General features: G+C 43.1%; 3 protein-coding genes across 23 annotated transcripts in view; 1 reads left to right on the top strand and 2 right to left on the bottom strand.

Moving 5' to 3' along the window:
* Positions 1 to 9,096, bottom strand: part of ablim1a (actin binding LIM protein 1a) — a 45,901-nt gene extending 36,805 nt beyond the window's left edge. For 7 of the 17 annotated variants that reach the window (XM_078787367.1, XM_078787369.1, XM_078787378.1 and 4 more), the window contains exon 1: positions 3,372 to 3,932. In XM_078787367.1, the coding sequence (XP_078643493.1) occupies positions 3,372 to 3,606 (235 nt within the window). In that variant the 5' untranslated portion in view covers positions 3,607 to 3,932. Of the gene's footprint in view, positions 1 to 3,371; positions 3,934 to 4,815; positions 4,967 to 8,758 lie in introns of those variants that run through there. The other 10 variants (XM_078787372.1, XM_078787384.1, XM_078787381.1 and 7 more) reach the window with 6 other exon arrangements.
* fhip2a (FHF complex subunit HOOK interacting protein 2) lies at positions 8,677 to 18,821 on the top strand. The gene is made up of 18 exons (XM_058057959.2): positions 8,677 to 8,776; positions 10,530 to 10,681; positions 11,615 to 11,693; positions 12,095 to 12,264; positions 12,427 to 12,531; positions 12,629 to 12,751; positions 12,840 to 13,037; positions 13,124 to 13,320; positions 13,403 to 13,517; positions 13,593 to 13,669; positions 13,758 to 13,950; positions 14,273 to 14,436; positions 14,908 to 15,054; positions 15,133 to 15,223; positions 15,301 to 15,444; positions 16,581 to 16,721; positions 16,792 to 16,895; positions 16,970 to 18,821. Exons 1-18 carry the CDS (start codon positions 8,770 to 8,772, stop codon positions 17,079 to 17,081), a joined length of 2,319 nt encoding a protein of 772 aa, XP_057913942.2. The 5' UTR covers positions 8,677 to 8,769; the 3' UTR covers positions 17,082 to 18,821.
* Positions 18,822 to 19,109: 288 nt separating this feature from the next.
* Positions 19,110 to 27,664, bottom strand: part of srfb (serum response factor b) — a 28,317-nt gene continuing 19,762 nt past the window's right edge. For 2 of the 5 annotated variants that reach the window (XM_058057960.2, XM_058057962.2), the window contains exons 3-8: positions 26,941 to 27,175; positions 22,929 to 23,093; positions 22,631 to 22,741; positions 21,598 to 21,795; positions 21,447 to 21,523; positions 19,110 to 20,061 (exon numbers count right to left, since the gene is read on the bottom strand). In XM_058057960.2, coding sequence (XP_057913943.1) covers positions 19,966 to 20,061; positions 21,447 to 21,523; positions 21,598 to 21,795; positions 22,631 to 22,741; positions 22,929 to 23,093; positions 26,941 to 27,175 — 882 coding nt within the window. In that variant the 3' untranslated portion in view covers positions 19,110 to 19,965. Of the gene's footprint in view, positions 20,062 to 21,421; positions 21,524 to 21,597; positions 21,796 to 22,630; positions 22,742 to 22,928; positions 23,094 to 26,940; positions 27,176 to 27,664 lie in introns of all 5 variants that reach the window. The other 3 variants (XM_058057963.2, XM_058057961.2, XM_058057964.2) reach the window with 3 other exon arrangements.

The raw sequence follows: 27,664 nt of genomic DNA, 5'->3' as shown, positions 1-27,664 counted from the left end.
CTTTTACCATCAAGTAATCACAGGGCATGTCCAAAGGTTATACTACAAGCGGGGTTTTAAGTGTGAAGCAGGCTTCCCCCGTGAGACTCAAGCGAGGGTGAGGCAGCTTGAGAAAAATAAAGACAATTTTTTTCCAACCTGCTAAGCGAAGTTTAAGTCCATGTCAACAGGAAAATTTGTATTATTTTTAGTTCTTACTATGAGAGCGTGAACAGAGTCGGGGTGAGAAATACTTCATCCTTCCTGCTACCAAAAAGGCAAACTACGGTTTGTTTGTAGTGAATTTCATTTCAGGATAACAGGATAACACAAAAACCAAGCGGTTTTCCTTAAACTTGATGGCAGACCTGAAATATGGGCAGGATCCAAACACATTTCAACATAGCAAGTACATTTTTTACAGTAGCAATCATCAATGTGGGTTGTTCTCTTGGAGCTGCACTTAAACCTACTATGCTTTTCTATAAATGTTGTCATAATGTTGTATCCACATGGTAAACTATGCCAAAGCATCAAATAGAACTTTTGAATGGCTCTGCACACTCCACCAGCACTCCACAACACCAAGTTATACTGACATCAGCGCGATCCATACTTCCCTATATGGGCTACAGATTGACTGTACTCATTAAACGTGGACCTAAGTATCCGTAAGTCTAGCCGCTAGGGTTGGAATAAATGGGTGGAATAAATAAAACACACCTATTGGCTGCATGGGAAGCAACTATGCTGCCAATTGATTATTTATTACTTTAGCTCGACTAAATACCAAACAGAATTTTTACTTATTGTGAACCTAAATGTATACATGTTTGAAACATATTCCCTTAAAATAAAAACATAAATTCAGTCTACGAGGGCACAGATGGTGATTTAAAGTCAATGGTCAGACCTGCAATAATCTCTAGCATGCGCTTTATATTAATATATTTAGTGGGCCCACTGAATCCAATTAGAGAAAGCACGAGAGGACACTTTGGTGTCCTGTATACCTCCACCACTCGGCTAATCTCATAGTAAAATGTCAGATCCTATATACCTCCCTGATGTCCTCTTTAGTTAAGTTTATAAATGTACTTTTATCATTAACAAATAACCTGTCACGTCTTGGCATGTTGGCGGCGACCCCAGAATGCATGAGATGAGACCCAAAGTGCAGATAAAATGTATATTTAATAATAACTGCAAATTTGTGGCAGGTGCGTGTAACTAGGAACGTAAACTACCACACAGATTGCAACATAACCAATAAAGTGGCACCATGGTTTTCCTGACTTAGTTGTTCCAAAAGGATCAACGAAAACCGAAACATGCAAAAATCAGGGCAAAATTAAGGATGAGCAAGAACACCACTATCAGTATCTGTATCAGATTCACCCTGAAGAATCAGAATCAGATCTGTATTCAAACAGGACAGTAAAGCGTCTGCCTTGTTCACTGTATTTTTCTCAAAACCAGCGCGTTCAGTACTAGAAGCAGTCAGCTCCTCTGTGGCTGCCGCCTGCAAAGCCGGTCTAGGGAGGGAGAGGGTGCGACTGGCCAATCACAGAGCGTGAAGAGTGAATACATAATGATGATTTTCTTTCATCTCAAATGCAAAAATGCATTATCCCGTAATGGACACTCTTAAATGTACCTTGAGCTTTTTTAAACTTAGTTTTAATGGCCAATGAAATTATTGTAATCTTGCTTATTCTCAGCTCATTTGCAATCATTTCTCACATCACAGCCAAGCCTAACAACATAAGGCGTTCTTCAATAGTGTCATAATAAACTTCCTTCGCCACCTGAATAGTATAGTATATAGTATAGTGAATAGTATACTGAATAGTATATAGTATAGCAATATGTTGCAATGCAAAGGCCACAATTGATGAACAGTATATGTATCAACAGCACAATAAAGAGCAGCAACTACCATGAGTGGGGGACAATTCTTGCCATCACTTCCATAGCTGATAATGATAATCATAATAGGAATCTATGATGTGATCACACAGTCAGCCAGATGCTGGACACTCAACAACACGCAATTATATATTTCTACAGGGCAGTTCTATTCAACCTGTCCTATATCGGCTGTTCACTATATTTTTCGAACTTATGAACGACCCTTTGTGAAAAATAAACCTGCTGTGGAAAAGACAATATGCACAGGAAACATAACATAACTAAATATTGATGTGATGTGCATTTACTGAGCTCTAATACATGTCCATTGATTTATAGAAGCATACTACTGTATTGATGGCCAACTTACATCATAGTAGGTCAACAGTGCACACAGTAGCAGTAGGGATATACTACATTACATACAGTAATGTTGATTAGAATACTGTATTAGGGAGAATTACAGCTTTATCAGTGATATAAAAAGATCCTGTTTGGTTTACATTAGAAAACACAACAATGTTTCAGCAGTAATGGGAAAAAATGTTGAATGAGTTGAATGCAGGTATCATGGGAATGATTCATGCTCAACGACTGTAGATAGGAATGTGAGCGAGCAGGGGCATGGCACCAAATTCTGGGCCCCCATACATAAGCCTCCTGAAGGGTGCTTAGAAATAGGCTGCAATATTTATGATTTTATCTTAACATGAACTGACATTGAGCTTGGGTGGTCGTCTCTAGTGTACCCTGTATTTTGCCTGGCAACCAATCCAGGTTGTGCTTTTTGCCCAGTGATCTGGGATAGGTTCCAGCGATCCTGTGACCCCAAACAGGATAAGCGGTAGAAAATGGGTGGTTTTTGGTGGCATTTTGCTTTCTTTGTGAACTTTGCCATGTGAGCTCTAATCAAGCACATAAATGACCAATAAGCCAAGCAATGGTGCTATTGATGACGGTACCTGGCATGCAGTCATAGTGTGCGTAAGGTTTGGAAATCTCCATTTGTCCTCATGCCCATGTTGTAATCCTGATGTAAGCCACCATGTCGCTCGGTCATGTGCTGCTGTTTGGCAGAATGCAGCAGGTCTGGCCTGGTGCTATGGCCTCACATTATATAACAACAGGTGATTAACGTTGTGCCTTCCACCATTTGCAGTAACACATTTGGATGATACAGAACTGTCATTGTGTATGCGTACGCACGGCTCAGATTTGAGCAGCCAATTAAAATTCTGTGAGTAACAACTACACTGCACAATGTAGAGGTCAACTTTTACTACTTTATATCAAAATAATAAAATATACTATTAAAAGATGAGTAAACTGGTACATATTAAAGATGTGACAAGAACAAAAACTCAGTAATCGCTGAGACACAGAGAAGGGGTAGGATTATAAAAGCAAAACTGATCTCAGTGAGAGTCAACCCGAGGGTGGGTCTAATTTCATATTTCATACATTGTTGTCTTCTGTCCTACCTGCAGCAACGTCATGCAGCCTCTCGCTCAGGTAATAGTCGTTTGGGTTGAGGTAGGGTAGCTGCTGCATATACTGTTTCGGTATAAGGTACAGGACCTCCGCCACATGACCGTCCTCAATGATGGACATGCGCTTGATGGAGCCCTTGCGTTTCACCCGCACACGGTCAACATTGTGGCTGCGGCTGGAGCTGCACAGCCTCCCCAGGCTGTTTAGATTGGGCAGTGTAGGCATGATGTTTTCCCCGACTTCAGCTGTCCCACAGAGGCGGGTGAAGCACTCCAGATAGATGTCAGCCAGGTTCCAGGGGTTTGGCTCAGTCCCGCTCTAAAAGCCGAATCAATCGGAAGCAAGGACGGGCTGCAAACGCACAGGGACGCATTGTAAAATCCCAGCTATATCCAGTCTGAAAATGAGCAGGATTCTCCAGGTAACCCTTATATTAGTACATTCTGCACAAAATGTTCTCGTGAGCATCCACCTTGTACAGCAAAAGTCAAACACCGCGTAAAGACAGGGCCCTCTTCTGCAAGTCCAGTGAGATACTGGGAAAGAAGCTTATGAGTGTCTTCAGCCCAACCAGACCGGAGCCTTAAGCAGCTTAGAGCTGACGTTGAGCCTATGATTATCTTCTGGGTGGGGTTAGGTAGTTCCACATCAGGTTTGCTCAGTGTACTCTGTGAGTCTCACCGCCCAGTGGGAAACCACTGTGCATCCTCAGTCATCAGCTGAAACTAAAAGCCTGTCTGGGCTTACGGGACACTTGACACACCGCACCCAAGTTGGGATGGTGTCATAGGCATCAAGATGAATTGCATTAGGGACATGTAAGGCCAAATATGATGGCACAACAAGATCATCCAACTCTTTGACTCGAAACTTGCTTGGTCGGTCCCACAGGTGACAATGCATAAACCCACTTAAGCATCACAGCAGTCCTTCAGAAGAAGATAACATGTAACCTGATGGGCACTAAAAACAGAAGTAATGGATGTTATGGATGGAACACAGCTATCAACCATATGTCAATGTCACAATGAAAACAGTGGACAATGACAAAGCAAAAGGAAATCTTGTACTGTAGTTTAAAAAGGTTGGGCTTGGCCTTAATGCACTTAATGTGCTTTGCTGGCTGGGTTTTAACTATTTAATCAATCAATAATGCAACCTCGCACTTAAGTTATATTTCCAATACCGCCTGATAACTCAGGCTTGAAGAACAAAACAAAAACATGAGTCTTCTCAGCTACACAAAGACACAATGATGCTAGTGCAGATGAGGACATGTTTCTGCTGCAGAGGCTCTGCCCTCCAACTGTCATCCACTCTGGTCGCTACAACTCTAACATACACACACATGCATTCTCAGAAACAGCTGACGCCCTCAGGACTCAGTCCTAACCCTGCTCTGCATTACCATTATCTTTTTTCCGCTCTTCTTACCATCCAGTCCGAAGCAGGAGGTGATTTTTTGGGCGTAGTTGCAGAGCCCATCGTAGCCTGGTTCCTGCATCACTGTGTTGCTCTCCTCCATCTCTAGACACAGACACACACAAACACACCGTCCCGTCCAGCAAAGCTTTCATTCCTATGCCTGCTCATGAATTATTTAGGCTTTTGCCCGGACACTTGCATGCGCGCGCACATGAGCCTTCTCATGCAGGCACACTGTATACGCGCACAGAGATGGGGAAAAGTGCTGATGCAGACAGTTGTGTGCAGCCCTCAACTGGATGGATGAGGCATCCGATTGTGTTACCGGAGGATAGAGCCTCTTTTTTACTCACCATTGATCATCACATTAAGTGAAGCAGATAAAGTGGGCAGGATGTGCTAACCCTGCACAGGAAGAGGGCAGAAAAGTGCACTTGAAGCAGGTACCAGGAACATTTTTTGGTAGAAAATCACTTAATGCTTTTGAGACACTGAGGAGCACAAAATAATTACCGGTACTTGAAAGTATGAAATTGGGACAACTGGATTTTCTCCTTCGGGAGTCTAATAGAGTTAATCTTCTTCAGAAGAAAGGAAAGTTCATTCATTCATTCATTTTCTACCGCTTTTTTCCTCATGAGGGTCGCGGGGGTGCTGGAGCCTATCCCAGCTGTCTTCGGGCGAGAGGCGGGGTACACCCTGGACTGGTGGCCAGCCAATCACAGGGCACATATAGACAAACAACCATTCACACTATATTCATACCTATGGACAATTTGGAGTCGCCAATTAACCTCCCCGTGCATGCGTAAGAAAACCCACGCATGCACGGGGAGAACATGCAAACTCCACACAGAGATGGCCGAGGGTGGAATTGAACCCTGGTCTCCTAGCTGTGAGGTCTGCACGCTAACCACTAGACCGCCGTGCCGCCCGAAAGGAAAGTTAAGATGATTATTTTTTACAAATGTGGAAGTAGTAGTATAATGTAGTGGCTACCACTGATTCCATAAGGCAGCTCTTCTAAAGTGGTAAATGTGGCTTTTGACTCAAGGGCCCCACAGGTCCCCACTGATAAAGGGATATGGGCAAGGGTGTACTTCTGTGAAGGACCACCCTGCATACATAGTAGTGTTGCCTTTGGCAAAACACACTGTAACTCCCACACTCTCTGCCCCGGGCTGAAAGTCATCCCACTGATCAAGTGTATCACTATATCACTTGAAGTGTTCAATTATACACACGCTAACAGTAAAAAGGATTCTCCACGGGTGTAAAGGTACACAAAAATCAAAACAATTTTATGCAAGAGGAATGCAAATTATTTTCTGTATGCACGTAGCTAGCTCGCACATGCAAGGCAGGGTAGGAGTGCATGTGTCGCAAGGTTAAAAGTACATTGTGTACATTGGCCAACCACAGCAGGTGCTCCTGCTGCAGCGGGTGATGTATTCATCTAGCTGTACACTTTGGTTCTCTCCACCTCCGTGGATACACGGCGACATACCACATCTGACATTAATGCACCTTGCCCTGCCATAGCGGGCAGCTTCTATTTTGCATTTTGTTCTCCAATTGGGCTCAAAATGAACCATAACATGATCTTAAAACTGGAGTAACCTACGTACCAAACCGTGATTATGGCGTACCGTTATACCCAGCTCACACCCCAAGTGGTGTTATCACATGAAATCAAATAGGACATGTCAACATTGTACAGCCCTGTGGAGGAAAAGAATGAAAGGCCTTGGCTCACGGAGTGGGGATCAGAACTCTGCTGAGTTGAAGATTCTTCTGTGGAAAGACTAACATGAACGATAAATCCATCCACGCTTGGAAAGTCCAAACAAAAGAAGCCAATATGACAGACCATAAAAAGCACATAAACTGTTATTGGCAAGGACATATCTGCTATAGCTTCTGAGGGATAGTGCATTGGTATTAGTGTTTATGTTTCAAACGACCTTGACCCCAAGCACTCTGATGGAGCCGCTCCAAGACAGTAGAGGCAGACTGAGCAGCACAATGGAAGGAAAAGGCAAGAATTCTAGAAATGTTATTTTCATTGAGGAAAATGAAGACATTTTTATAAATGATACCTGAGAGATATTAGCACAGTGGAAATATGATGACCCCAATAGAGCAGCAGGCCCACAAGGGAGTGTTGTACTTATATTGGGGCACTAATGGAAGGGAATGGCTTCCAAGGTAAAGGCTTTTGGCCTTGTGCTGATACCAGGGGGTGACTGGAAAGACTGAGAGCCCAGTAATGGCTGATGTGCGCTGACCATCAAGTGGTTAAAAAATAGCAATCCTGTTACAATGAAGTATTGTTCAATAACTCACATAAAGCAAAGACGGTGCAATCTTAGCAAGTATTAGCCGCATAATGTTTGGAAACATTGAATAACTTTTCATTTATATTCATCACAGATGCAAGTGAGACCGCACTGGGGTGCATGTGGTTACCTCTCATGAATAATGACTGGCTGCTTGCAGGGGCTTAAGTGGGCTAATCAGGTCTATGCACCAGGGGGGCTGTCATGCGGTGGACCCTGAGCTCCATCGATCTCCAGCAGAAGCCAGGGAGGACACAAAGGCACACACACACACACACATGCACACAGAAGGCCACGTCAGTGAAAGCAGGAGATCTATTTTAAAAAGCCTGCACGACGGTAATGAAGCATACACTCTTTGGCCACAACATTAGGTACACCAGCACCATCTAATGAGATCTCTGATTAAGGTTTTACCTTTACAAAAATAATCATACTGAGGTTTGCAGAATGTATATACTGCATGTTTAGTTTTGTAGTAACTTTGAAAAGGTATGTAACTTAGTAAATTATACTAAGTCACAATAAACATGAATTTGACTCTCTCATGTCGCTAAATTATATAAGTGTGGCAATGCATCTTAGTTTCATGAAGCGCTGAAAGTAGACTTTATAAAAAAAATAGATCGAAAAAAATAGACTAAAATTGTTTTTTGTACAAAACCCATCTCATTCAGGCTTAGTCCGTAACAATGTTTCCGGGTGTCTCCGTTTTTCACCATTCATGGGTAGTTTTGGGGCTTAACCAGTACAAATAGTGGGGATCTACTATACACAAGTGGCACCAACATCTTGCAACAGAGACTTTCCGTTTTCACATCTATGGCTAACATAGCCTATTGATTCTATTATTATTGACTTTGCAAAGGTGCGTTGTGCAGGAGTAGCTAATCTTATGAATAGTGACAGCCTCAGCCCATCATTATGAATCCACAAGCAGATGTACCACAATAAGCTCACGGCCATCTTAGCATTGCATCCTTTCTGCTTCCAAGCCACAGCTCATCCCGCCATTTAAAAGGACCCCCTGACCTATGGATGCAACAGCTGGGGAGGGGGGGGGGGGTCTTAGCTAAGCACCTGACACACATCCAGGCTAGTATAATGGCTACAAGCATTCCAGTACAGTGGCTGTATGTTGAAAATGTGTGACATTATTTCCACAGGTGAGGTACCCATGGGCAAGGCACCTTAGTGAAGTAAATGTGTGTGCTACTGATGGGTTAACATCCAAATAAAATGTCCATACGTACATTGAAATGAATTAATAATCAGTTCACAGCTTGGATGGAAACAGACTTGTTTGAGAAGAAAAAAAAACAACATTACACTGCAAGAAGCAAATGGGGTGGATTTTAGAAGTGATCATTTCAAATGTCTGGTCTATTTTTAGGCAGCAGAGCACAAAGTGTGCGCATCATCAAATAAGTTGTAGACTGCAGCACCGGTGTAACCTACTTACACAGTCTGTGCCATTGTCACACAGCTTCCTTCCCAAATAGACCCGTCCTTGAACCCCCCCCCCCCCCCCCCCCCCCTCCTACCCAAAGATGAAGAGACCTTCTCCCGCCACATGAATTGACATGAAGGCTTCTGCGGCAAAAGACACTCACCTCTAGCAGACATGCCGGGTAGGTAGACTCTGGTCTTTGTGTGCCGAGATGAGGAGATGATGTACCAGCTCGACGGCCGTGTTTTAAGTTGTATTTTGCATTATTGGGACGCGGGGGGACAGAACGGTGGCTGCTATTTGGTGGACGAGACCGCACAGTGGAGAGAGCACTTTCTGGCAGCAGGGCGTGTCCTGGAATAGGCAGCATCATTCTTTGCTAAGTTTTCCTCCATATTTAAACAAAAGATGATGCGACGGTTTTAAAAAAGCATACAATTCCATGCCGGAGTCTGTCGTGGGGTCACTCTATTGTCCCATCCAGACTCGTTATTGACTGACGGAGGATGACTGACGTTCAGCACACGGTACACAATAGTCATTAGCAGGTTCGCTGATGGAATTCATGTGGTAGTCGCATTGTTATATGACTTCTAGTTGTCTACCTTTTCATTAAAAAAACATTTAAGTAGATGATGGAAGGTAAATTAAATAATATATTGACATAAAATGAGTGATGCTTTGATGTAAGCCTGACATATTACTTGATTAGCAGAATTCAATAATGTTTAGCGTTGCCTTATAGGTCGTTGTTGCAAAATATTAAACGTACAGTGTCGCTTTCCTTCGGGGGGTAACTGGTCGACTCAAATGTCGATATTATCGATACCTATGGTCGATATTCAGGAGCATAATTGTGTTTTGTTGATATTTTAAATTTTTATTCAATTTTTGTGTTCTTACATAGTTACATTGTTTGCCCTAAACTCGTTTTCCAAATCAGTTTTCCATTCTTATCTGAAATGATTGCTCAAAAAAACATTTGCCATAAAGTTATGACAAGTTCTAGAGCCCCTGACAAACAGGGACCCCAAAAATGTATATAATAATTGTGTTATATGGGCATAGAAATGATCTCAAAATACAAATGTCATGGGAAGTGCTGCAGCCGCATAAAAGCTGCAAGATCAAAAGTAAATGCTAAATAAAAAATGTGCAATTCATGGAACAAAACAGATAAATAAATAATAAAGAGCACAACAAAGGAAAGAAATAAAAATGTATCTTAAAATGTACCCTAAAGTCAACCAACTTTCTGTACATCCCTCACATTCCATTAAAAAGTATGTTTTTCTTGGAAGCCTGGAAATATTTAGCACGTGTTTTTGATGTTGCATTATTTATTTGACTACAGCATTTGCTATTGCATTTGTATTTTGAGATCATTTCCATGCTTGGAGCCTTTGGACCAGCGGTGGCGTCAGGAATTCTGAGGTGCATGAGAAAAAAAATCACATTGGCCTGCCACATTTATGTATTTTTTCCTAAACCTGCAGCATTTATCTCATGCAGTTGTTTTTGAGGGTTTGTGTGTTAGGGTACCGTAGATTCTTGTTCAACAAATTAAAAACAAGATTACAATATTATCAAATGTTATTGTTAATGTTCAAGTACAAAGTCTGGCAATACTGGTCCAGTATTTATGTGCCTGGTATCTGATCGATACCACAATTTTCAGTATCGTCCACCCCTACTTTCCTCTTTCATTTGAATGCATACGGCAACAGCAATGGCCATGTGTGTTGTAGTCTGCCGCCCCCTGCTGGTTAGGAACTGCGCTGCCCGTTAGGGAAGTGCCACCGTGTCCAAAGTGAGCCCAGTTGAACGATACTTGCAGACGTCTTGTTTACAGCTGCTCCGCTTATGGCCTGCCAGGTTCGGCGGCCGATAACGTTTTACGGTTTTATTACTCACACCAATTCTCTCCTTACAAGGGTCATTGTATGAAAGCTCCAACCTGGATCAAGGCGGAAACAGGAAGAAGAAGATAGAGGAATTCTCTAGGTCTTCTCGGGAGAAATTAGTCCAGTCGAAGAACAGAATGTTCTCCAAATTTACATCCATTCTCCAGCATGCCGTGGAAGCGGTGAGTGTTGAGCAAAAACACACATATTAATGTGTTTGTCTGTTTTCTCCATAGCTATTGACTTGGCTTTGGGCAAGCCAGACAGTAGTACGTTAGCAGTACGACGGCGACGTTAACGAGCAAGCTCACGAGCAGCCTAGATACTCGTTTATTGACGTGTGTTTATCCTACAATTTCTTAGCAAATAAGTCATATCATGCGTGTTTATCTATTCCTAAAATGTAACAATTCTTCCATATCACATTCGCAATTATTGCCTGTTTATATTTAACGTAGACTGGCAAATTGGGCTAGTTAGCCGCTAAGGTTAGTTGCTCCTAGCTTCCTGAAGCTAAGCTAACGTTTCCGCTCACTACCACGTCTGTGTTGTATATTAACAGCAGTGTTGCAATAGAGAAACACTAGCTTGTAATTGCGCAGTTTTTCTGACGTCACTGCATGCTTATTTTATCTGTAATAATGCTCAACGCCTTCTGATAATTGGTATATTGTACGTGTTTTTCGCTGCTGACAAGCAAGAACAAGGGAGATACGTACCAGAAACCTGTGTTTTATGAGCGGAAACACCGCTAACAATGCTAGCATGTGATCTTAATTAAGCCCGAATTTCACAAATGATAATGAATATTATTTAAACCATTAAGTGACTAAGTGTTGTAAGTGACACATAACACATGTATCATTAAAAAATAGTTTGTATAATTCAGCCCAACAGTAATGGCTAATTGGACACGCTAACCTTCTCATGGGTAAACGTGAGTGTGAATTTTTGATTGTATATATGTGCTCTGATTGGCTGGTGGCCAGCTCACCCCTTGACCCTACTGAGGACAAGTGGTATAGAAGATTGATGAAACATATATAGACTGTTTGTATTTTTGATGTGATATGTCTGCATGTAGAATTAACTCCTTACATTTTCTCAATTTGCAGCTCGCCCCCTCGCTGCCGCTGCAGGAGGACTTTGTCTATCACTGGAAGGCCATTACACATTATTACATTGAGACTTCAGGTAAGGGCTGTCTTAAAATGAAACCTGTCAACCTGGCTCAGTCACTAGTTCTCAAAGGTCTGCACTATTTTTTCTGTGCATAGCCAGTGTGTTAAATAGTCTCCAGCCTTATTGAAATGACACCTCTCAAAGCTTTGTCCAGTCATATTTTTTCATTGTAAAATGAATGTCAAAATCTTGCCTGGTCTTGTGCATCATCTTGTCCCATGAGCTGGGTGTCTCTTGGCACCCCAACCCCGCCACTCTTATCCCTCATGAGGTGCATGTTGTGATTCTGTCAAATACACCTGTCTGTTACAGAATTTCTCTGCTGCAATACATACAAAATGTACATTTCCAAATGCCAACAGGATTAGAATAACATACATCATTCTTTAATGTATCTTCCTTTCCGCTCTCAGATGACAAAGCTCCAGTTACCGACACCAACATCCCATCCCACCTGGAACAGATGCTTGACATTCTGAGTCAGGAGGAAGGGGAACGGGAGTCTGGAGAGACAGGACCCTGCATGGAGTATCTCCTACACCATAAGATCCTGGAGACTCTTTACACTTTGGGCAAAGCAGATGTAAGACAGTCATAATTCAAAAATGATATGACAAAAATTGACCCTTTATCTTGCACGTGACAGACTGCTTATAGAGGAATATTTCATAAAACAATGAACAGGTTTGTTTCTGTCCAAAGATGTTTTCTGTTGAACAGACATTTAATTACGGTTTGTCATCAGTGTCCTCCAGGAATGAAGCAGCAGGTTCTGACATTCTACACAAAGCTGCTTGCACACATCCGTCAGCCTCTCCTGCCACATATCAATGTTCACAGACCAGTTCAGGTGAGAATCGGCATTTAGCCTTTTTTGATAGTTCTTTCCTGAAAGCAGTTTGCCACAGGACAGATTGGATAACACATTCTTAACATGTTTCTGCTAGAAACTGGTCCGTTTGTGTGGGGACGTACTTGCTGCTCCGACAGAAAATGAGGAGATTCAGTTCCTCTGTATAGTTTGTGCCAAACTGAAGCAGGATCCATATCTTGTTAACTTCTTTCTGGAGGTAGGTTGATGTGTGTTGCACAATGCTAAAAACAATTTGTGAGTACATTAAAGAGCTCATGTGCTCTCATTTGTGATTTTGTTTCAAGAACAAGTCCAGAAGAAATGAGACAAAGAATCCTGGCGGGGCGGATGGGGAGAAGGAGAACGCGTTGGCTCCAGACACGGGTCAAGAAAATGCAGCCTGCAGTGAGGAAACGCAAGCTGCTTCCTGCAGCTCTAGTCCAACCAACAACAATAACAATTATAATCTAGTTACCTCCCTGCTCAACCTCACAAAGAGCCCTGTGAGTAAGCCGCATTTTCACCATTTTACGTGTTATTTACCTCAATGTTTAAATTCACGATTTGCGTCTCCACTGTAACTGTTCAGGATGGCAGGATTGTGGTGAAGGCTTGTGAAGGCCTTATGCTGCTGGTCAGTTTACCAGAACCTGCCGCTGCCAGGTGTTTAACTGAGAACACGGAGCTCTGTGAGCTACTAACCGAGAGGCTGGTCACCCTCTACAAAGCCCTTCCACCATCCATGGACCCTTTGGACATCGAGACGGTGGAGTCTATTAACTGGGGGTAAACTGATTCTGTTTTTCTACACATGTGATCATGCAGTTAATAAATATTCTGATATAAATATTCTGGTTCTGATTTGCAGTCTTGATGTATATAACGTGAAGGAGGATGCTGCAGTGTTTGCAGGGAAGAGGCCTCTCATCTCCTTCCTCTCTTGGCTGGATTACTGTGACCAGCTTATCAAAGAGGCTCAGAAGGTCACTAATGGTGGATGAATGACTTTTTCTGCTGTAATTGGCTCATTAAAAAAGTTTGTTTGTTTGTATTCACAGTCAGCGGCCTCTGTGATGGCCAAGGCAGTGCGAGAAAGATTCTTTACGTCTGTGATGGAGCCGCAGCTTATGCAAACGTATGTGTGTCAGACATCCTTCACAGCCAGTCCTGTGTTTGAATTTGCTTCTAATGGTCTGTTCACTTTGTGGTTGAACATACGGTAGGTCTGAAGTGGGCATCCTGACATCAACAGCCATGCTGAACAGAATCATCAGGCAGGTGACGTCAGAGGCGCTACTGCGGGAGATGGTGTACTTCCTGTTGGGAGAGGACACCGAAGCTGAGACTCCTGCTGCTGTTGCTCAGAATCCACTCAGGCATAGACTCATCGAGCACTGTGACCACCTGTCAGATGAGGTCCTCATCACTATTATTATCCAGCATCTTCTGGTCAATGCATCTTCGGTTAACAAGCTTTTCAATGTCTTCCAATGTGTCTTCAAGAATCCATTTGTTCTGAAATTGCTACCTGCGCTGTCCAAAAACAAATGTTCCAGTGACTCATATTATAAACCAAAGGCACACAAATAATATCTGTCAAAGCTGCACATTGTGTTCACACAAGTGCAGGCTTAGTCATATCTGTGACATGTGTCACAGTGCTTGCCTGCTTTTCTATCGGTGAGCAAACACTTGGAATGTTGCTCTTGTGCTCATTCCTCTCCCCTCTCATCTGCAGATTAGCATCATGACACTGCGGCTCTTTGAGCAGCTCATCCAGAAGCCCGACCAGCACATCCTACACAGTTTAGTGCTGCGTAACCTGGAGGAGAGGAACTACCTGGAGAACAAACCTCCGGAGGAACGAGAACCCATTGAAAATGGCCAGCCTCATGATGCTGTGTAAGCAACACCCTGGGAGATTTTTTTTCCACACACACACACACACACACTCGACAATGAATAAAATGAATGCACCACAATGCTGTGTTTTTCAAATGCACTATAACCTTAGTGTAACTTGCTCATTGTCTGTTGGATGTCATTAAATGATTTAAACATGATGAGGTGGGATCGTCATAATAGACTGGGATATTAATACTGAAAATATACAGCATTGCAATTCTTCAGATTTAATGTGTAATTTAGAGAAGTAGTGCCATGCCAAACAATACATCACAAAAGACATAGCTTTACAGCTTGAGAAATGAAACTACTGTAGGGATTTGACAAAGTCACCCATGGGTGCTATATAATGGGATAGTCGGCCATCTTACCATACACGATTCATGCAATTGACAAAGATATTAAAACATACAGCGTTCCATTTTAACTTCTGTATTAAGTATTGTTCCATGAATGTTTGCTCTCCAGTGACCTTGAAGAGGATCCACTCTTTGGTGATGACCTCTCTCCAGATAGCAGACTCTCTGGTTCCGATTGGCTCAGCACCTCACCGTCCCAAAGTCCAGACCACTCAAAGTCTGAAGGGAAAACTGAAGTCCACAAGATTGTCAACAGGTTATAGGCTGCTCATCATACTAAATACTAAAATCTGATCTTTTTGTGTTTTCATTTGTTAAATACCACTGCTTCCAGTTTCTTGTGTTTGGTACCCGATGAGGCGAAGTCATCGTATCAGGTGGAAGGCAGTGGCTATGACACCTACCTCAGAGATGCACACAGACAGGTGAGCGCTCAAGGCTCCCACCTCATCGATATGTCCAGGGGAGCATCCTCTAATTTCCACTTGATTGATCTCCTTAGTTCCGAGATTACTGCGGGGTGTGTCATCGCTGGGACTGGAGAGGAACACCAAAACCTTTTGAAAAATGTGACTTAGAACTCCCATTTTTTGAGGGCCACTTCCTGAAGGTCCTCTTTGATCGGATGGGTCGCATTTTAGATCAGGTCAGTTTTGGAAATATATCTACTAAATATATAAATATCTATATAATACATTGTTCAAAGATCAAATAGGACGTGCTTTTATGATTCTTTTTGAGTGCTTTGGTTCCGATTTTCTACAAGAAAAGCTGTGATAAAACATTCCACTGTTCTCAAATATCTTAATTTTTATTTTTCTGCACAAAATAAGATGAAAATAAATAAACAAATCGAGAATAAAGAAAATCAATCAGTAATAAATAAATAAATAAATATAATAATAATAATAATAAAACGGCAAATAAAAACTTAAGAAACCACATATAGTTGGTGGGTAGACAAATTATTTTTTTCAGATTAAAATGAACAAAGCATTATTAGAGCCCTGTAGACATGACAAAACACGACTATAGTCACATTTATACTCTTTTTATTTACAACATATTGCGCAACTGCAGGGTCTTGAGACACATGCTAACTCACAAACTAGAGAGCTAGCGACCTAAACGGTAGCCTTCAAGTTATTTCCTTTAAACTTAAATAGCCAAAAACTTACCACTTCCACACGGATAGGGAGGATAACTATTAACAGTTATTTAACCTTTAACATGAACATTAATCAAACGTAATAATTTTTTCTGGGTACATGATACCATACAGCATCCATATCAAACTTGCGCGGGCCGCACTAACATTAAACTTTCATATCAAGGCGGGGGCCTCAAACTAGTGTCCTGCGGGCCGCGTGTTTGAGACCCCTGCTCTATCGACTGATCCTCTATTAGAAACCCCTCTGACCACAGCAATGATGCGTTACACTTTATACATCATCCATCACAACTGATTATTATTATCTTAGTAAGATCGCCATATTTGATGTTATTAGATTGTACTTGTGTACCCAATAAATTGTCCATTTTTTTCTATACTTTCTATACTGGCCTTTTATAGACTCATTGCTGCTTTAAAACGATACATTAGAATCTTTATGAACTGAGACTGACGAGAATCTGCTCTACTGGAGTCCCAGAGTGGAACTACGGATATGAAAATGATCATAAAAATAACAATAACCATAAAAGCACTTTCCTCGTGTACATAATGTCAGGTGTTAAAAATATTCTGCTCTTGTTGTGTGTTTTTGCCACATCTTCTTCCAGCCCTACGACGTCAACCTGCAGGTGACTGCAGTTCTGTCCAAACTGTCTTTGTTACCGCACCCCCACCTGCATGAGTACCTGCTGGACCCCTACATCAACCTGGCTCCCGGGTGCAGGTCTTTGTTCTCCGTCATCGTCAGGGTGAGTTACCTCCGGGGGAGATGAAGGTGTTTGGTCACGTGATTGTCTTGATGGACCGCTGACGTGTTAGGTGGTTGGGGACCTCATGTTGAGGATTCAGCGCATCCCAGACTTCACCCCCAAACTCCTGCTGGTGAGGAAGAGATTGTTGGGCCTGGAGCCAGAGGGCATCAAGTACGTACGGCCACACGACCGCTCGCTTGCGTCTTCTCGAGCGAAACCCGTCTTTCATCCACCTCTCCTTCCAGTGTGGACCACATGACTCTGTTGGAGGGGGTGATCGTGCTGGAGGAGTTCTGCAAAGAGCTGGCGGCCATCGCCTTTGTCAAATACCACGCAACCGCCGCCTCCTCGCCGTAGTCTGGCTGGGGGAGGGAAAAAACGGGCTTTTAGCAGCACCTTTGGCACAAGGTGGGCAAAACATCGCCACTAAGTGGTCGACTGTGCTGGGCGGCGCACGCCCCCACACGTGCGTCCCTTCGCCCCCAGTTTGTGGTCGTGGAGCAGCTCCAAGCTCACACACTGCCCTTGAGCAAGAGGAATAAGATGTGCTGACTGGACTCCTCATGTTGTTTCACTGCCATCGTCCTCACCAGCCAATCATCATCATCATCATCATGTAAGTATTGGGTGTGGGTGAAAAGGTGTGTATTTATTTGCAAGCATGGACGTTGTCGCCTTAGTGTGGAAGCACACCTTCTTCTTTGTGGAACATTTTCACCTTGTTTGCCCCCTCCTCATAGAGGAGGACCCGCAGTTACACCCTCCTACATATGAATTGTGTAGTATTTACCGTACTACACACACACTTTTAAGTACCAAGTCTACGTATTTATTGCTTTGCTTTCAAATTGCCTTTTTTTTTAAACCAACACGGTATTCAGATGGAATGCTTTTAAAGTCGAGCATATGCTCTTTGCTGTGCTTGAAGATCAAAAGCTTCACTACTGGAGTCACCCAAAGATGAACACATCCAACATGTGTTTATATACGTGATGTGTGTACATATACACAGTATATATATATAAATGTATGTCATATTGCACATGCACCTCTTGGCATTGCACTTGTTACATTTTTGGTGGGTTTTTAGCTAATGTCAAGATGATATTTGTACAAAGACACATGGACTCTCATGGCTAGTTTTGTAAAGCTAAAGGTTCTCCTTCTCACCCATTGTTGCGTCACTGGGTCCCCTTTGCTTTTGATGCCTTCTTATACAAAGTGTTGTATTGAAAAGCAGTGTTTTTGCTTTGCCTGCGTGGATGACCCAAAAATGTATTTTGTGTTATGTTTCTTTTGCGCTGCTTTGGCGGGTTCTTGCCATCATTTTTCTCCGCAGTGATTTGGACTTTTATTCATGTGTCTTAGTGTGATCAGTGAGCGTGTGACGGCGAGAGAGACCCTAATCCCTGTGGTCATGAGCTGTGTACAGGGTCACATTTGCACAGTTCTCCACCACAAATGATGTTTTTCTTTCATCAACCAAAATCTTAAAAAAAAAACAAAACAATGCATCACATTACAAATAAATGCAACATTTTTTGTTAAATGGTTGATCATGCACGTTTAATAATCAGCAGCCTTTCCAACATGTGTCCAGTTAAATATTGTATGTGTACAATAGCAATATAGGAATACTACCTGGTGTCAATGCATGCTTTGTTGGAAGAGCAGAAGGCTGCTTGTTGTCGGTGACACATGATGATGCCTTAACTTCCTGTTACTTTCTGTTGTCTGTTTGTTTGTTTGATTTTCTTTGGACTCTGACCGGCCACTGTTGCTTTTAATTCCATTGCTGCTTTTCTCCTTCGCAAAACAAGAGGAGAATGGTTTCTGTTAGCTATTTTGATTTGTGCAATGCAGACGTGAAACAAAGGTGCTTGCTCTTCCCTCCTGAGGGATCACAAAAGCAGTCATTTTGTCCTCACTGACTATTTATTCCTCATCAGCGGTCTTCAGTTCCATCGTGCTTAGTTACATTCAGGGCAATATGCATTTTTCCTTTGCAATAAAAGATGTATCTCAGCTTGGTTTTGTTAGGTTGAATCTTGTTTTTATTACAAAATGACTGTACAATAAAACAAAAATACACTTGTACTTTTTAAGGGCATATTTCTTTTGATAAGGACTGGAAACTGACTTTGTGTGTCAGCACCCGTCATTGTACAGGGACGGAGTTTGGTAGTTTTTTTGGTTTCGGTTGTAAACTCACAACCTTTAACATCATGCATGTTCATCTGCAAAGTTGAGAGACGACTTGCAACTTTGCGATGGTACAGTTAATAAGCCCAGGAAAAGAGGCACTGTGGTGCTTAAAAACAAAACATAGCCTGGTAGTTGAAAGTGATGCTGAGATCAGTTGTGGATATGAAGAAGAAATCACTGTTTCCCTGCAAGGAAACAAATGCTTTAATGGCAATATTGAAGCTGGGTTGCTGTCGCTCAGCAAATAAGGCAACACACTTTGCAGCAGCACATTTGCGTTGTGGCGTCACAACCTTTACAAAATCACTTTGATTTAGTACAATGATCAATATGACGTAATCATTGTGCATCGGTTTATGCCGTGTTTCATATGTGCGTTTGGCCACTAACAGTCTCCACGTCACACTGCAATGACGTGTATTTATGACATCGACAGGAAGCCCCCCCCCCCATAATAAAGCTGCTAGATCCATTATGAAGCAGCAGTCCGACGAGTGACAGTATACCAACATAAACAGTATATTCAATTATTTCCCATATTCATGTCAATAATTCACTTGTCATTGTCATACAAAACCACAACATAAAAAAAACAACTACATGCCGTTACACAGAGCGAAACCAGGCTAAAAATAGGTGTTGTCTTAAAAAAAAACCAAACTATATACATTAGCAAAATGCATGTGTTTGTGTACATTCTGACAAATGTCACTTTGTGGCACCCAACTGTGTTCAAAACAAATTGAAAAAGAAAAAAGGCACGCGCACACAAAAATACCATCTAACGACATAGAAAATAGAATTCTGATGACACGGGTAGTGATATACTTCCTATGCATTTGCGAATATATATATATATATTTATATTTATTTATACCAAAACATACTGTAAAAGGAGTCAACACACACACACACACACACGCAATTGATTGTGTGTTTCTATGCAAGTTTAAAAAGTGTGATGTGTTTTGTAGGAAGGCATCATAAATAAATAATAAAGATGGCACACAGTCCATGAAAGGATGCTCTTCGTGTCTTAGCAGTCACTTTTGGAGTTTTGTGCCGCGTCCAAGTTGACCACCTGCAGCTCCGTCAGGTTAGTGCTGCTGCCGCTCTGTGGGCCAATCACCATCTGGAACACAACACAAGCCCAGTCAGCAGTGGAGGGACCTTAAGGTCAGCACAACAGCCCATGAGATGTCACACACGCACACACAAAACCGTGTGTGGAAAAAAAAAACATTTTTTCCATGTTTATCACACTTAAAGGTTTCAAATCATCAAACAAATTTCAATATTAGTCAATGACAACATAACTGAACACTATGCAGTTTTTAGATGAAACATTTGATGACCTACAACCTAATAACTGGTTGCCAGTAGTTTAGTAGAATAGTTGGAGTTCAGCCTCATTTGAGGGGTTGAACATAAACTCCATTTTAAGGAGTTTGACAAGGCTACTCAAAGACATTGCAGTTCTTTCAATATTACTGTGGGGTCTTTTGTGACCTCTTGGACGAGTCATCACTGCACTCTTTGGGGTCATTTTGGTTCCATGTTTTCGTCACATGGGCTGCACGGTGGACGAGTGGTTAGCGCGCAGACCTCACAGCTAGGAGACCAGGGTTCAATCCCACCCACGGCCATCTCTGTGTGGAGTTTGCATGTTATCCCTGTGCATGCGTGGGTTTTCTCCGGGTACTCCGGTTTCCTCCCACATTCCAAAAACATGCTAGGTTAATTGGCGACTCCAAATTGTCCATAGGTATGAATGTGAGTGTGAATGGTTGTTTGTCTATATGTGCCCTGTGATTGGCTGGCGACCAGTCCAGGGTGTACCTCGCCTCTCGCCCGAAGACTGATGGGATAGGCTCCAGCACCCCCGAGAACCTCATGAGGAAAAGTGGTAGAAAATGAATGAATGAATGTTTTCGTCACTTGTGGATAATGGCTCTCACTGTGGTTTGCTGGAGTCCCAAAGCTTAAGAAATGGCTTCATAACCTTTCCAAGACTCAAATACTTTCTTTGTCATTTGGACCTGAATGTCCTTCCATCTTGATATGTCTCCTGAGGAGCTTTTGGTCTACTTCACTGTCAGGCTGGTGCTATTGAAATGAGAACAGGCGTCGCAGTAATCAGGGCTGGGTGTGGCTAGACAAATTGGCTCAGGTATAACAAAAGGGGGCAATAACTTTTTCACAGTTTTCCTCCATTAATCCTAAAAAGTTTCATATAAAAACTGTATTTTGCACATATTAAACACATATTAAACACATATTGCTAACACATCTGGCTAACACAAAGAGGAGGTGTTGTGCATGCTGTGCTACAGGATTTGTGCTTATGAACAAGAGGACTTGAGTGGCTTCTCCACATTCGCACAAGCGGCCACAGCCGACACACGGGGGGGTGGGAGGGGGGGGGGGGTGCTCTGTTAGCGGTGGCAAGGTGGCGTGACATGCTGGTTGCAGAAGGAATATGAGCGTTTCACTTGTGAAATGCAGATCTTGCCGTACTGGGTGAAGCTGCACCGCCGAGACGGGGATCTGCACCGTGCCTGAAGGTGCGGTGAGGAATACCTGCGGTACGGCACCTGGGACAGAGGAAGAGGAGAGAGGAAGAGTCTGCAGTTGCCAAGCGGACATCTACACAGTGAGGGCGCGTTACCTGCGTCTTGGGCTTGTGCGTGGGACACCTGCATGGCCGACGAGCCCTGGGAGAAGGCGTTGAGCACAGCGAGACCCCCGTCGGCCAGCGTGGGCGTGGAGGCGTACATGACCGTGTGGGGGCTGGGGTACATCATGTGACCCGCCACTGATGTTGGCACCGTTGAAGTGACGATGGTTGCGGGGAGACTCACGGTTGCTGCAGGGAGAGGAGGAGCGTCATGCAAGGACAAGGTGTGTGTACAGGCGGCTGCCAGCAGATGGCGCTGATAGCAAGACGTTGGGAACTCTGCTTTGGTTTCAACAAGGCACAGAAGGAAGAATCCACATTCCTGTCATCACACAGTGTGTTTAAAAGTACTTTAAAAGTACTTTGTACCTTTTAAGTATTTTGGTATGCAGAAGCAAGGAAACAATAAAAACCAACTGGGTTCCCTTTTACTCAGACATCAGCTGGAGACCCCCCCCCCTCCTGCTTCATTTGCAGGTTTAACAGACCCATACTGAATCTCAGTTCTGTTTGTGGTATTGGTGCTACATAAATGAAAATATGGACTATAATACTGTATATTATCATAATGAATTCATGTCACGACTTCATATCTATATTCTTATTTTATGTTTTTCATATTTCTTATCCCATATATCCAGTGTTTCCTCAGTGGGGGCTCTCTGCGCTGGGGGCTGTTCTCGGTTGGGGGCTGGGGTGTCTCCTCTCGTGGGGCTTACCGACTGGGGTGGCTGGGAGCTCTGTGGCGGTGCCCCACTGCAGCGCTGCGGGGCCCCTGCCTACCTGTTGTGTGGTGGCCCCCTGTACTCTGTACTCAGGCGTGTCTGTGTGCGTGTGTGTGTATATGTGTCGTGTTGTCGTTCTCTTTTTAAACATGTAAAGCACTTTGTGCTACATTCTATGTATGAAAAGTGCTCTACAAATAAAGTTTGATTGATTGACTGTATGTGCCTAAATAGCAGTTAAGTCATTAAACAAACACTGCACCGCACTGAAGAGTGGCGTGCGTCAGGAGTCAACATACATGTGGAGTTGGTGGAGGCGTGGGACATCTCGGGGCTGCTCTCACTGTTGGGGGTGGACTGGGTGTTGGGGTGGACTTGAATGGCCTGGAGCTGCTGAGGGACACCCGGCCCTGGAAAGACACACACAGGACATTATCATATCATATCATGAACATATGTTATGGGAGCCATATGCACTTGGTGAATGATTGGGAGCCATGCAATGCACCAGAATAGCAATAGTAGTAGTAGTAGTAGTAGTAGTAGTCGTAGTAGTATCATAGCAGTAGTATCGGTGGCCGTGATGAGGCAGGTCACCTGTGAGAGAGACAGCAGCAGGGAAGCGGAAGACAGCCTGCTGGCCCTGCTGAGACTGAGGGGTGGCGGCCAGAGTCTGACCATGCTGCCCCTGGAGGGTCAGGGAGTGCTGCTGCAGCTGGCTCAGAGGAATGGTGGGGGTGCCAGGGGGTAGAGGAGTGCCTGCTGAAGGAGGGGGCACGCATACACACACACACAGAGGAACAGGACTGAATGTGAAAAGCTGCTGCGGCGTGAAGAAAAGTCCAATTTAAAGAGCCAAAGACAGAAGCAGTAAAGATGAGTGGATAGAGTGACACCCCCACCCCCCCACCATCACAGCATGAACATATACTTATCAATGATGGCCACTTCATTAGGTCACCATGTCTTCCAACAACACACTTTAGTATCATGTTGCATTGCATCTTTTTGTACTTTACTAAGCTGACTATGATCCATGGTGTGTTTTTGCTTTGGCCTATTTTGCCATAATTGTGGTATTGCAGTGACGATCATACACCTCGTGATGGCCACACCCACTGGCGGTGTGATTGCTGGCTGACGAGAGTCAGGTGAGAAGGAAGTTTCATTTGGTTTTCATCAGAAAATATTGGGCAAAATTTGGCACGGAACAAATTCCTCCCTTTGATTCCTTCATTGAGAGAAATCAAGTACCCTTACTCGTTGCGGACTCATTGTTCAGTATGGGTGCCAAGTAATCCACCATGGGGCCAAAGAAAGGGTGACACGCGCTACTGAATATGATCTTGCCAGGATTTACAGGAAGTCAACAAAGGTTCCAACTGTTCATCCTGTGTCATGATTTAGAAGAAGACATTTATTGAAACATACAAGTGAGTTTTATTTATTTCTAAAATGGCTTATTTTCTCTGAATGAGTGTACAAGTGACTATAGGGGTGTTATTTATTGTCTAGAGGGCTCTAAGAATGGTAAATCAACAGTTTTTCAAGGCTCTCACTAGACAAATATTCAGTTTCTTTCCTATTCAGAACCAATTAACCACGATAAAGAAGGGAATACTGTATTAAAAACAGCTCTCTGACTACTCCAACTCAAATATTGTGAAATTAATAACTCAATCAAATCAAAATGAAGCATTATAATCCTTTTAAAGACACCCTTTGTGATACAGCTTATTATAGTCTATTGATGTGTTACATTTTTGGCACTTTATAACAGATGGCCATGATTTCATAAACCGGTTCTCGTGTTGCGCTGTGCAGCCTTGCGTAATTAGCATGACTTGACACTGTTTTCCACAATCATTGTGTTTGTTTTTAGCAAATGTGGTTGCATGACACCCTCGCATTTAGTCACATGCTCCCCAAACAGGTGCTGTGGTCGGTCGGGTGTGTTGTTCCAAATGGTGCCGCCAGACAGGTGGCACACAGCAGACATCCGACGGGTTGGGGTTGGTGTGAGGGAAGGTTAGATAAAGGAGGAGGAAGCAAAGAGACTGAAGATGGAACAGGAGCTGCGTGGCTATTATGGCCCCCGTCAGTCAAAGTCATACTGTGGGCGTCATGTGACTGTTGCGCTGTGGCAGAGGACCAAAAACACAGCGACGTCTACAAAGTGATACAGGAGGCTCCAAGAACACACTGCTAGGTAATAATAAAGCCAGAGTAATAGCAACCTTTCATGTCAATAATAAGATGGTTACGCTGCTTCGTTCTTACGACGCCTTAGGGAAGACCCAGGACACGTTGGAGAGACTATGTCTCTCACTGGCCTGGCAACATGTCAGGATCCGTCAGGAGAAGTTTGGTAATGGTAATGGTAATGGTAATGGTTTTATTTCATTTGAACATGCATCAGATTACAATTGAGTGCATCCCATAATCAGTTCACAGTTCCACATGTCCAAAAGGAGTAGGAAGAAGCAAAGCTTATTAAATCCTACCCCTCCATCTGGTACTTTTACAATCAGTAACTGTTACATTTGTTCACTTCCTGCTTTCCTAATATAGTTTAAGGTTTTTTTTTCTTTTTTTTTTTTTTAATAATGCACCTAGTACCAAAGTAGGAGGTGATATGACCATACAGTGACATAATGGGTACCATAGTAAGTGTCAATATAGTGATATTTATCACATACTACAGTATTAATTGGCCCTGTACCCTAGAAACCGCCCATGAATGATACGGGAAAAGGCCGAAATGATACTGTGTCAAAGCCCAGGGCAGTCATACTGATAAAATATAGAGTTTAACCATGTCCAGTATCAGCCCCCGTAGCTATGCACACAGAGCGCGCTGCTCTGGTATCGTGCCCGTGAAACAACCAATCAGAGAACAGCGCACAAGCGTGAACACACAGTTTACACTGTTTACATGTAATAAACTGAAAATTTTCAGTTTATTTATTCGGTCTCGGGCTGATACTGACACTTGGGCGCATGATACCTGGCCTGATACCAGACAAACCATGTGATAACCTATAAGTATAGCACATCATGACTGGTTCAAGACTCTTCATCCTTGTATTTAGCAAACATCAACTGCTTGTATTGTTTCTTGAATTGGCTCATCGTTGTGCATTGTTTGAGGTCCTTACTCAATCCATTCCATAGTTTGATTCCACATACTGAAATGCTATGGCTTTTTAACGTAGTCCTAGCAAGTGTTTCAAATGTAGTTCTTCCCTGAGATCATATTTCTCCTCTCTTGTAGAGAAGTATTGGATGACATTTTTAGGTAACATTTTTTAAGTTTGACAAAGTAGTTGGGGAGACCTGACTTCATATAATATACGAAACAACGTAACACGGACCAGCATAATCCAAACAGTTGTGTACTCTAACCAACCCAACTACATCGTGGAAAAGAGGGGGTAAGAATGCTAACTATACGTTCTCCAAGGCCTTCCAGAAAGGTACAGCATAATAGCTGGGAAAGCCAATGTGGACCCCCAAAAGTCTCAGCAGATCTTTCCTGGGTTTTAATGGGAAAGGTCACGCCTAGTTCGCCACCACAAAAGCTGCCAATTCACTAAATACACTTCAGTGTCAATACAAGCCATGATCCGTTATTGAATATTCATGACTAATTATGGATGGGTCATGTTGTGCAGCCCTCATTTCCAGCTCCATTGTGCTCTCCCCTTTCCTAATTATTCCTGTCCGACAGTGGAAATCAAAGGGTGGGGGTGTTTGTGGCTCTCTTTGAAGGAGGCGACGTAAACAACTGGGCGAGTGAAGCACAACTGTCACTAAGAGGACGTCTGAGATGTTGGCAACGTGACATTTATATTCTAATCAGCTACCAACCATGAATGACACGGTGACTTGGCCAAATACAGTAAAGTCTCGTTATATCGATATTCTCGGGAGACGGAAAAAATACCGATATAACCGGACTATCCATATATCCGATCCTGTGCCGAACTGCATTAAAAGTGGGCGGATCTTTGATATGGCATGTAATTTTCTCCTTGAGTTCACGGATTGCGTATCTAGCATGCTTTTGTACTACAATAAATGTTGTACTACAGTAAATAAAAATAAACTTACGCTGTAGTGATTACCGGTTACCGGGACATAATTCACCCCGGAACTATCGATAGGGAAGGTGTTGCCACCCGGAGGGGTAGGCGCGAGGGACGGGTGTTTTCCGCTGTGTGTGCTGCACTCTGGTGGTGGAAGTGTGAAAAATAAAGTTGACTGGAAGCAGCCGTTCGCCGTGTTCTTTTTTGGTATTGAAATCCTTAAGCAAAGATTGATTTAAGCTGCTTTTGTATCGATATAAGCAGACCAAATTGGCTGGCGGGAGATGAAAAGGGCGTCCTAGTAACCGGATTATCATAATAACCGAGTGTCGTACTAACGGAGCTAATTATATCATAAAAGACTAGAAATTTGCCGGGAAATGAAAATAGTATCGTAATAAGTAGTAATTCGTTTTAACCGATATCGATATAACGAGACTTTACTGTACATCATTGCTGACCATTAGGGACAATGCTACTCAAATCAGGAAAACAGTGGAGTACACAAATCTTGCACATACCAGGCATGAAAGTGAAACCACTGGGCAGTTGCATCACCCCCGTTGATGCGCCGGTGGTCTTGAGGACAGTCCCGTTGGCGCTGACGCTGGTGGAGACAGGCGCCAGGTAGTTGGTGATGGGAAAGTTGGGCCCGCTGCTCACCTGCATGCTGGTGGAGGTGGTGGGCACCGTGGCCTGGGCGCTGCTGGTACTGCCAGGTAGGTTGGCTACCGTGAACGTTGGTTTCAACGTGTCCTGAGGGTGAAAGGACACGTCGTTTAGAAAAAGGGAAAAACATCTGGAACAGTCCATACATACTGTTGGTCACAATCCAACTTCCAGACACAGCCCTGAACAGTTTACTGTACTTTTATTCTGATGGGGACTTTTTTAATGCAGTGGGGTGTCATCTATCACACATTCACAAGCCACAAAGCATGCTGGGTAACCCTGTGGTTCCAAAAAATGCAACTAAGGCCTCAAAGGGAACATAAACCACAAAGTCACAGGGTCAACTTCATCCCTATTTCGACTATGTGTACCTCATTATGTGAACCTAGGTTCTATTCCATCTCAGGTTCTCAGCTGGTTTGGCTACAGGACCCACCAAGACCCCTTCAAAAGTAAAAGACACTGTTTCGGGAATTTTGAAAACCTGTTACAGTGAGTTGCAATTCTTCCAAAAAATGTGTCTTTTGGAGTAAAAGCTAGGTAGGATGATTACTTATGTATTTATGTTTGCTC

This window comes from Doryrhamphus excisus, linkage group LG20 (assembly GCF_037039965.1).
Source record: "Doryrhamphus excisus strain RoL-2023G ecotype Guam linkage group LG20, RoL_Dexc_Guam_v1.1, whole genome shotgun sequence".
Lineage (NCBI taxonomy): Eukaryota > Metazoa > Chordata > Actinopteri > Syngnathiformes > Syngnathidae > Doryrhamphus > Doryrhamphus excisus.
Note: the sequence above shows the minus strand (reverse complement) of the source record. Positions and strands in the feature narration are given on the sequence as shown.